This window comes from Protopterus annectens, chromosome 4.part0, assembly GCF_019279795.1.
Source record: "Protopterus annectens isolate FY-2018-M chromosome 4.part0, PAN1.0, whole genome shotgun sequence".
Classification (NCBI taxonomy): domain Eukaryota; kingdom Metazoa; phylum Chordata; order Ceratodontiformes; family Protopteridae; genus Protopterus; species Protopterus annectens.
In genome coordinates, this window is record NC_056733.1 from 59386965 (window position 1) to 59398739 (window position 11775).

Below are 11775 nucleotides of genomic sequence, written 5' to 3' on the forward strand. Positions count from 1 at the left end.
TGCAAGGCCTTTTTAAGAGGAGTTTTTCTCCTGAAACCGCCTGTGAAACATCCTCCTCCGCAATGGGATCTAAACTTAATGTTGGCATCCCTAATTCTACCTCCTTCGAACCGTCTGCTACGTGTTCTTTAAAGTTATTGACGTGGAAAACTATATTTTTACTGGCTGTTACTTCTGCAAGAAGAGTTTCTGAGATTCAGGCCCTCTGTATTGTTCACCTTATCTGGTTTTCTTAAGGATAGGGTTTCGCTTAGAACTAACCCTTCCTTTCTTCCCAAGGTTGTATCTCAAACCAATATTAACCAATCTATTGATCTACCAGTTTTCTTTCCTAACTATTCTGACAGAGCTGAACAGAAGCTGCACTTTTGGATGTTCATCGTCAGCTCAGGTACTACTTGCATAGGACTAAACAAATTAGAAAATCAGACCAATTGTTTGTCTCCTATGCAGAAAACAGGTTAGGTCTTCCAGTTTCTAAAGTGACTTTATCTAGATGGTTGACTTCCACCATTTCCTATGTGTACTCTCTAAGGGGCAAACAACTATCTTCTAAGCCAAAAGCACATTCGACCAGGAGTCTATCCACTTCTGTAGCCTTTCAGGATAGACTTCCCATTGACACTATTTGTGCAGCAGCTACTTGGGCCATGCCTCATACCTTTGTGTCTCATTACAAGTTGGATTTGGCCTCCAGAGACAGGGCCAGTTTTGGTTCCACAGTTCTCAAGAGTCTGTTCCATTGAGCCACCCGGGATACAGGTGCTAGGGACGCGGTCCCATCCAGCAAGAATGAAGGCGAGATTGACAACTTAACATTTAGAAGTTATGTACCTACCATAACGCGTTCCATGTTAGTTGTCTTCTCTGCCTTCTTTCTTAGCCCCTCCCTCCTTCCCCTGGCCTGGACAGATCTTGGAGAGTTCCTATTAGATTGCTTCCTCTGGAGCATTGTTATGAGGACTTCTTTTAGGAACCATGGTTCCTAATTATGTTAGGATAGTCTTTAGCAGGGTCAGTTAGCTGCCAAACGAGATCTGAGGTAGTTCCGCCTTGCATCATGGGATATAGGGTTGCCTCGAGCTGGTAAAAGGAGTTCTCGAGCTAAAGCAAGTGCCGAGTCGGAGCCGAGGATCGGCTCCGAACCCATTAAGCAAGAAAGAAAGCGAGAGAAGACAACTAACATGGAACATTATGGTAGGTACATAACTTCTAATTTTGCAAGGCTGTCATTGCCTTTTGGTTTGTGTCATGCCTCAAAATGATCTTCTGACCAGTTTTTTTACCCAGTTGTCAAACAAATAAGCAAAAAAATAAAAAATGTATTCTTTCTGTCTTTTTAGTCTGTTTCTTCCCATTGCCTGCTAACAGTTAGATTCTCTGTATATGGAACCAACTTCTAGGCAGGCAACTATTTCTTTTTTTCTTTTCTCTCTTTTCTTAGCTGCTGCCATACCTTAGTATTTGTTTGTGACTAACATGTCCAGGTAGGCCTGCAGTGCTTGCCTAATGACGTGTGCATACTTCAAAATAAGCAACATTTCTTGCTACAGTTCTTATGTATTGCTTGGTTAGGGTCAAACATACGTCCAGCTCTTGAACAAGGTGCCCATTCCCTGAGATCCCATCATGCTAAACACATTCTACCATTGTAGTGAACCAGGCCACCCATCCTTTCCCTAGGTTGGTTGGTTGGTTGAGCAGGTGTTAGCTGCTTGTTTCAAACCATCTGTCCCTGAACCAACTTCTTTATTACCCAAGGTTAGTTTTCAAACCTCTGCTGTCTGAGTTATAGTTAAGGCTTCATTCTTCTGTACTGTGGAACAGCTTACTTCAGACTGCATATCTAAAAAATTTCATTTTTTCCCATTAGGAAAGGTAAAGTTGTCACTAAGTAAACTATTCCATCGTGGTCTTTGGCTCTTTTCCATCTAATAAACCATTAGAGGGGCTTAAGACCCTCTGTATTATGTCAGTTGGCAGCTTGACTATTAGTCTTTCATGAGTTTCTTTTGAGGAGCTCTGTGTTGCTGTGACTTGGACTAGCACTGATATCTTTGTTAGACATTGCAGTCTTCACATAGTATCCAAATCTAGAACCTTATTTGCAGTGGCATGTCTCACCTGACTTCTTCTCTAGTTCCCTCTCTGCTACTACCCTTGTATGCTTCTACTTTCTGTAAGCTTACATAGCAGAAGAGATTTGTCATTTCCAGATAGTTTTTATATTCAGAAACTCTAAATCATTATATCTTAAAATCAGAAAGCATATAAACCTGACCTCCACCCATGGTGATTTTAGACCTTCTAGCTTGACACTTCCTCCTCTTTCCTGCTTCACTCTGGTCAGTAAATGAATGATGGAGTGACACCTCGCTCTCTCGCTCTCTGTATATTCTTCTGTTCACATTTTTGAGGCATTTGCAGCTGTACTGTTCTTGATGACATGAGAGTAAAGTTACTGCTTCACTGCATGCCCCATGGTATTGGGATTCATGCTAGAAAAAGCCTCTTTTGAATTCGTTGCATGAAAATCTGACATTTTGTTATGTTTTTCTCTAACAGAACTTTCTGTTGAGTATACATTAAGGTACGACTTGACATATTGCTTAAGAACTGGAAACTCTTAAGTAGGTTATTCAAAACCATTTCCATTTTTAGGGGATTCAAGAACTGAACAAGATTCCACTCCTGATATTTACGCGAGTTTGTGTATGTGTGTGTGTATGTATATATATATATATATATATATATATATATAGATATATATATATATATTTATATATATATTTTTTTTGCTAAAAATATTTTGACAGTGTAAATAGACATGTTGTTATCTGATTATTTTTAATGAGCCACAGTCAAAGTGCATTATTTGCACCTTATGAAGAGTATTTTGGCAACAGTTTGCCCAAAACACATCTGGTGCCTCCCTGTCCCAACACACACACACACACTCAGTCACTCTAAGAGCTGGTGGTTGGTCCCATCTCCAATTGCTGTTTAGTGGATTTTGCTAACACAGGACTGGGGATTGTCTAACACCCCCATCTTAAAGTCCCTGAGACTTCTTAGCTTCTAACTACATTGCCCTTGCATAGTACGAGATGCCTCAAGAAGTATCTGAGATACTGTTATCAATCTGACTATGACAGTGATTTGTTTGGCTAAGTTGAAACAAGTCTGTGGAGCTATTTCTTTGCCCTGGCTCACCTTATTTCCTTCCTGAGGATCATCTCACACTTTTATTGAGCATTCTTCCCTAAGTGCAGCTTCCTTTTTTGTTGACTCCTAACATTTGCTTCTTAAGACTCCTGCACATTTTAAGGACCTGCTGACTGTGATTGCCTTAAGCAAGATTGGTTAGTTATGCAGGTACATGCCTTAGTTCTAGATATTTCAGAACATCTTTGTCAAGTATGGTTACATTTTTTTCCTCTCATTTCCAAGAAGCAATTTGCTTTCTTTCTGTGACTGTTGATCTACCACGATCTTTGGTCTTGGTTGTTTTCTTGAGCTTTTCTGGGAATGATATAAGGAGCAGATACTTTGTCCTGGCTGTATATCTCAAGTTTGATGGCACACTTTTCCAAAGTACAAAGTACTACCTATGCCATTTCAGGCACAAAATCCTTAAAAAAAAAAAAAAAAAACAAAAAAAAAAACAAAAAAAAACATTATCTGTTGTGTGAAGACCACCACCACTAATTTTGTTTATTGATGAGAGAAGCTTTTGAAAATTTGGCATGCTAGTGAATATCTACATAACTTATTTATTAGTAAGAACTTAGCGTTTGATGAACAAACTTGTTTGGTATCACCACTCTGTTCTGAAAGCCAAGTGTACTGTTTTTGGAGAGTAAACCTCAGGTTGGTTAGAACATAATGTGCTGAATTTGTGGTAGAGCAATAAAACCCATGTGACACAGAATTTCAGCGTGGACACCGGAGGAGGTTGGGAATGAGGAGCTGATGCTGACTCACCAATCCTGACAAAGGGGGTGTGTTTGGGCTGCTGCCGTATCAGCACTTCCTGGAGAGATGTACAGTGCACAGCATTTTTGTCAGGTGTATCTGCTTGGCACTGCCAAGACACATTTACATATGAGGTTTTGTTATGCATATGTGTAAGTGTGTGTGTGTGTGTGTGTGTGTATATATATATATATATATATATATATATATATATAATGTATGTACATACATGCACATAGGGAAAAAGTAGGCCTTCTTACTTATGAATCTGCACATTAGTTTAAGAACAGAATGCAGCAGAATTCCTTATGGCTGCCAGGATGGTGACCATGCCGTGACAGGCTCTTTTCCTAATGATGGGAAATGGACACATCAGTAGAGATGGATGCTTGGGTGGATGAAGGCAAAAACTACAGGAAAGATTAAAATTAGATCTTAACAGGTGAATGTGGTAATGTTTATATTCCATATTTTAGTCTGATCTTATGTATATTTTTGTCATGCAACAGGCTACAGTGAATGCCCGGCCTCAGCGAATTTTGGACACATCATCACTTACGCAATCTGCTCCAGCAAGCCCTACTAATAAGGGAACCCACATTCACCAGGTTGGGTAAGTTACAAGCTGTACAGCATGTTGGTTGTTGCATTGTGTGTTTTTTTTTTTTTTTTTTTTACATTTTCCTCGGTCCCTAAACATTAAAAGCTCTTATACTATTTTATCTGGATCACTTAAGCCACTCACTTAACCAGGAACAAGTAAATTAGCTTAGATCACCACTGACCTCTTTGAAAAATGTAGTTATATTATTTTATCAGAGTAGTAAATTTTACTATACTGAGCATGTTTTTTGCCTTATTAAAATTAGTTGGTTGCTTTATTGGATTTTAATTTAGTAATTACATTCTTAATTTGCAGTCAGTAATTTATACTGTTGATCTCCTGTGCTTTTATGATTTTATTTTGTACCCCAAAGTAAAATGTTGGATGACTCCCCTCTGGGACTATGTGATGTTAATGAACAACTGTAGATTTCCTTCTGTCATTTTCAAAGCAACAGATCTATACTTAGGAATTTAGAATTTTATTTTGTTTATAATAACCAAGAAGTGTTTGCCCTTATGTCAATTTACCATGCGTTATACACAAATTGGCACTGTTTTGCTTCTGTACTCTTCTTTCATTACTTCACAGCTTTGTAAAGTTGAAATGAGATATGTTGCTTCCTTTTTAAAATTGCCAGCAATTGTTAAATAGATTGATAATGTACCAGTTTGCAGCTGTTACTGTGTGCCTCAGAGTACAAGATATGTATAAAATCCCATGGACAGCCACCCCTCACTTTATTAATTTATATATTGAGTAAGACAGGTGTTTTCTCATGGAGGAAAAACTGTTACTATTACCATTTATCAGAATTTTCTTTATTTTTTGCAAACATACACATTGGGTTTCCTTAAATTTCTTTGTACCAGTTAGTTTTATTTAATTATTTTATTCTATTTGTCAGCTGGGATAAAGCAGTGGTTCACATGGGCCGATGTCCTTCAAGGATGCATCTGCAGTCATAACATATGGGTTGTCCTGCCTCAGGCAGCCCTTCGGTCGGCCGGATTCCAAAGTCTGGGTCTGGCCTCGGCTGATGTCGCACTTTCCCCGACGTCAGAGCGTCTGGGGTATAAAAGCATCAGCCGACACCATCTTCCTCAGTCTTTCTTGCCGCGCGGTGCCCGAAGCAGAAGCAGTTCGCAAGTGCCGGTTGGCCAGCTCCTTTGATTCAGCTACCGAAGACTTCGAAAAAGCTAAGTACCCCGTTGGGGACTCTTTCTTGCCTCAGCCGATGTCAGATAAAGTAAATAATTGTTTAACTTGTGGGAAACAAATACCTCATAAGGATTTCCACTCTTACTGCCTCCCTTGCTTAGGCCCGGACCACGACGTCTCGGCCTGCTCTGCCTGTGCCTCCTTCAACCGACGAACGCTTAGGCATCGGTCGGAGTTTGCAGAGGAATATTTTGGGGCTAACTTTGCGTATAAAATGCCGTCGGAGACTCCGACTTCACATGTTAAAAAAACGGAAGGACAAGGACCGACCCTCGCGGCCCGCGGTTTCGGCTGAAACCTCGGTCAGGCCTACCGCGAGTGTCTCGGTTTCGGCTGAAACCGAGTCCTCAGTGCTTCCTGTTGCCGAAACCTTACAACCGACTACCTCGGCCTCGGAGGCTCCGGCCGAGTCGGTTATTGAACTACCTACGGAAACCGGTGTCCAGGACATGTCCGACACCATTCCTTTAGACAAGTCCACCCCTGCACGTGGTGCAGCCAGACCCCCTGCATCCATGTCCATTAAGGCCTTCTCTAGGGCTAAAGCTGCCAAACTTGCCAAAGCTTTGCCTCCCAAGTCTTCCTCTCAGAGGCCTTCTACCAGCACTCAAATCCTCAGCCTAGCAGAGGATCTTATCTCCTTAATTAGAGGTTCTCAACCTCACCCGGACAGGGGCTCTCTTCCACCTCCAGACAAAAGGCCCAGGGTTGAGCCCTCTGATCCCCACTCTTCAGATGAGTCTATGGATGAATCTGTGTTGTCAGAGCACCAGCAGGAGGCTTATTCGGCCTACGAAGATTCTGATGCTGAAGCATCTATCCCTTCGGCCTCCCCTCCTGAAGAGTTTTCTTTTGGTGAGACACTGCATTCTATGAGAGAACATTTCCAATGGCAGGGCCAGGAATTTTCTGATTCTAGAAAAAGATTAAGGACCTTTTTGCATTTACCTCAGCATAGGCCTTTGGCTATACCTCCTGTTTTGAATGTTATTGATGATGTGTACTCTGATGCTAGTACAGCCCCTGATTCTCTCCCTCCGGCTCCTGCCAAACCTGATAGGTACTACAGGGTTCCAGATTCTCATTTTCATCTGTACAAGGCCCACTCTGCAGACCCAGAAACCATTTCACAGGGCCCAAAAGGGGTTGCAGCTGCCACTGCTAAAAATCCTTTACCTTCTGAAAGGGAATCTAGAGCTTTAGAGCGATGGGGAAAGAAAGTTTATACTTCTGCAACTCTTTCTATGAGGGCATTAAATTGTCAATTCCATATGATTCAGTACCAAGAGTATTTGTTAGATGAATTGTATAAGAAACTTTCATCCTCTGAGCCCCTTGACCATAAATCTCTTCAGGATCTGGTACATAACTCACAGCAGGTTAGCAACCATTTTTTGCAATGTGGTAATGATGCACTGGAAGCTTCATGTAGGTCAGCAATGACAGGGGCAGTTATCTGAGGCATGCCTGGTTGAAGGAACAATCTCTACCGGACCATGTTAAAGCTAAGCTCCTGGATGCTCCAATGGAAAAACAAAAATTATTTGGTTCCACGGCCCAGGAGGTCTTAAAGAAGTTTGAAGAAAAGGCAAAATCTGTGTAAACAGTCAAGGACTTTCTGCAGGTACAACCACCGAGATTCAGCAGAAATTGGCCTACTAAGAATTGGTCCTTTCCAGACTCAGACAGATCACAGAGAGGCAGGAACAGGCGTACCAGAGGTAGAGGGCAAGCTAGAGGCCACTACAGAGGCCGTCAGTGGCAGCCACCCAGCCAGAGAGGTAATGCAGGAACAGCAACAACAACTGCTACACCAGGACAAACACAATGACTTATTTTTGACTCCGCCAACCAGGGCTCAATTAGAAGCACCATTGGGCAGAAAGCTTTCTTTATTTTCAGAAAATTGGCATTACATTACAAGGGACTCATGGACACTGCAAATAATAGACAAAGGATACAGGTTCCATTTCCACACATTGCCAAAAAGAAAAGGAATGCCAGACCTGACACCAAATCAGAGGGCGGAGGCTTTGAAGCAAATCACCAAATTACTACAAATGAAAGCCATAGAGAAGGTTCCTCTCTCAGAACAAGGCCAAGGTTTTTATTCAAGGTTATTCCTTGTTCCAAGGAAAGAAAATCAATGGAGGCCTATTCTTGATCTGTCCACACTGAACACTTACCTCATTGTGCCGAAATTCAAGATGCTGACCCTACAGCAGCTTCTTCCCATGCTGGGCAAGGAATCTTGGCTGGTGACTCTAGATCTCAAGGAGGCATACCTGCATGTCCCCATTCGACAAAGTTGCAGAAGACACCTCAGATTTCTTGCAGGATCAGAGCATTGTCAATTCTCAGCATTGCCCTTTGGCTTATCTACTGCGCCCAGAGTATTCACGAAATGCCTGGCATCAGTAATTGCACACTGCAGACTTCAGGGGATTCAAATCTACCCATATCTGGATAACTGCCTGATACAAGCGGACAGCAAGACAGATTTGTTAAAGGACTTGGACTATGCCATCCAGCTATTACAGGCCTTGGGATACACAGTCAGCATCCAAAAATCAAGACTTGTACCATCCCAAAGGATAACCTTTTTGGGTGCAGATCTAGATACAACCACCCAAATGGCCTTTCTCACAGAAGAAAAACAGAAACAACTTCCAGATTGCTTCAAGAATCTGACAAGACAAACTCAGCTAACTGCAAGGAAAATCCTGCAGGCCCTGGGTTTCATGGCATCCTGCATAATACTAATTCCACAAGCCAGGCTACATATGAGAAGATTGCAATGGTACCTAAGGAGTGTATGGACTCAGCACAGTCACAGCTTAAAAACTCTGATTCCAATCATACCTTGCCTTCAAAAGGAATTCCTGTGGTGGGCTCAAGCCTGCCAGACCAGCAGAGGGTTGCCTTTCTTCAAACCAAAAGCAAACCAAACCATCACCACGGACGCTTCAGACCGAGGTTGGGGAGCACATATGGAGGACAAATGTATCCAAGGGCTATGGTCTCAAGGGCAGCTGCAAATGCACATAAACCAAAAGGAAATGCTGGCAGTTATACATGCAATCGAGGCTTTCAAGCCTTTCCTTCAACAAGGCCACCTGCTAATAAGGACAGACAACACCACAGTTATGTGGTACATAAACAAGCAAGGAGGCACGCATTCCTACCCTCTGTGCAGACTGGCTATGAATCTATGGGTTCTTTGTTTGAAACACAATATACAACTACAGGCCCAGTTCGTGCCAGGGAAAGACAATACTCTGGCAGACAGTTTAAGCAGAACTACCATGGATGCACACGAATGGATGCTGCACCCGGACATCTTCTTGCTCATAACACAGACATGGGGAAGGCCCGAGATAGATCTGTTCGCCTCACCCCACAATCATCAACTGAAAATTTTTTGCACAAGGACATACCATCCACAAGCATGGAAGGTGGACTCTCTCTCTTTCAGCTGGAAAGTGCGAAAAGTCTATGCTTTCCCACCAATCCCATTAATGTCCAAGGTTTTACTGAAGATCAGGGCAGAACAGCCAAAAGTGATTCTGATAGCTCCAGACTGGCCAAGGCAGCATTGGTACCCACTGTTGAAGAGCTTGTCACAGACGAAACCGTGGCCTCTCCCATTATGGCCCCTTCTTCTGACGCAGAACAATTACAAGATCCTGCATCCCAACCTAAAGACCTTGCAGCTAACTGCCTGGAGAATACCATGACTCCTTCCCAGGACAGCTTATCCCAGAGGGTAAAGGACATTATTATGGGCTTCATAGCCCTTCCACAAGGAAGGCATACTCAGCAAAATGGAAAAGATTTCTCATTTGGAACACAACAAAAGGCCTTGATGTGACAGTGATGAACATGTCACATATACTGGAATACTTAGCAGAATTGTTCCACAATGGCCTGTCTTATTCTTCCATTAAAATACATGCCTCAGCAATTTCAGCAGAATACAATGTAAATCCTCCTGTCTACTCGCATCCTCTCTTAAGACAATTTCTCAGAGGAATCAAAAACATCAATCCTCCAAGGAGACCACCTTTACCTACTTGGGACATTAACTTTGTGCTGGAAAAACTTACACTCCCTCCATTTGAACCAGCAGCATCGGCAGATCCACAGTTTCTATCCTGGAAAACTGCATTCCTTCTGGCCATAACTTCAGCAAGAAGAGTATCTGAGTTACAAGCTTTAATGGCAGTGCAGCTATTCCTTATTTTTCATCAGGACAGAGTTTCATTAAGAACCAACCGAACTTTTATGCCAAAGGTGGTATCTAGAGTATCCTTGAACCAAGCAATTCATTTGCCTACATTCTTCCCAAATCCGCAAAATAAAGGGGAGAAACTTCTCCACACTCTGGATATCCACAGGCAATTACGCTACTATTTGGACAGAACTAAAAGTTACTGAAAGACTGACCAACTGTTTGTAGCATATGCAGCTGGGACACAAGGAAAAGCAATTTCCAGACAGACAATCTCAAAATGGATAGGAAATTGCATTTGTTTTTGCTACTCCTTTCATGGAAAGACTGTTCCTGCGAATATTAGGCCTCATTCCACGAGAGCCACAGCCACCACTACAGCCTTCCTAAGAGGGGTGGCTACCAAGGACATTTTAGAAGCTGCTACATGGAGCTCCGTGCATACTTTTGCCAAGCATTACAATTTACCCTTATACTCCAGATCCAGAGCAGGTTTTGCTACAGCAGTCCTGCAGGGTCTCTTAACTACACCATCATTTTCTTAGTACCTCCACCCCCAGATTGGCTATGGTATTCTACCCATATGTTATGACTGCAGATGCATCCTTGAAGGACATAGTACAGTTTTGTACCTACCATAAATGTAGATGTCCGATAGGTATACATCTGCAGTCAGGTTTACCCTCCCTCCTTCCCCCCTGTGGTATTCCTAGGGTGCTTACTCCTCTATTAGCTAGCTGGGGGATCTATTATGGTGTATTTGTTTGTATATATATGTATATATTTTTGCAAATGTTTGGAATTTATTGCATTTCTCCAAATTTAGCCTTCCTAGAGGGCACCTGGCATCTGGGGCAAGAACAACTGAGGAAGATGGCATCGGCTAATGCTTTTATACCCCAGACGCTCTGACGTCGGGGAAAGTGAGACATCAGCCGAGGCCAGACCCAGACTTTGGAATCCAGCCGACCGAAGGGCTGCCTGAGGCAGGACAACCCATATGTTATGACTGCAGATGCATACCTATCGGACATCTACATTTATGGTAGGTACAAAACTGTACTTTTTTCATATTCAGTCTGGGAACATTGGCTGGTTAAGTGACTTGCTCAGAGTCAGAGTTAAGCATATGGAGGCTGAGGGCACCAAACCCTGGACCACTTCTTTAACAGCACAAAACCTTAATCCTGTATGCCATCTGGCAGACTTGGCTTCTTACTTTGCCAGAGATGACGTCTGAGATTTTCCAAAAATATATAAATATATGGTGGAAAGCTGAAGACCGCTCAGAAGCGTCTAAATGGACATTTGTCTGAAATTAGCTTTGTAGGAGAGGTAGGTCTTTCGTACCCATACCAGTTATATGTACTGAAGTTAGAGAACCACTGAGAAGGGAAGAAATCTATAGCAAAAAAATGTTGCTTCCCATCCTCTTGAATCATATAACCTTTCAACACAAAGTACATGCTTACACATAAGGAGCAATCAGCCCAGCTTGTCAGAGAAACGATATGATAAAAGGACAGCTTGAACAAGATGGAAATTTGATGAGTGTTACTCTGTGAAGGTATAATTTGATAGATGGAACTGCACTAAGAAGGTCTGTAACTGAACGTCTCTATAGGTGTCTGCTCTGTGATTTAGATAACGTTTTATGACTCATGATAAGTTTTGGTGGATAATACAAAGGAACATGGCTGATTTATGTCAATGTTTTGGAGGAACTATGAAGTCGAGCTCTGTG

General features: G+C 42.3%; 1 protein-coding gene across 1 annotated transcript in view; it reads left to right on the plus strand.

The window, feature by feature from the left end:
• RPTOR (regulatory associated protein of MTOR complex 1) overlaps window positions 1-11775 on the plus strand; it is a 5042670-nt gene that overhangs the window by 3970113 nt on the left and 1060782 nt on the right. The window contains exon 22 of the mRNA XM_044068087.1: window positions 4485-4588. Coding sequence (XP_043924022.1) covers window positions 4485-4588 — 104 coding nt within the window. The remainder of the gene's footprint in view (window positions 1-4484; window positions 4589-11775) is intronic.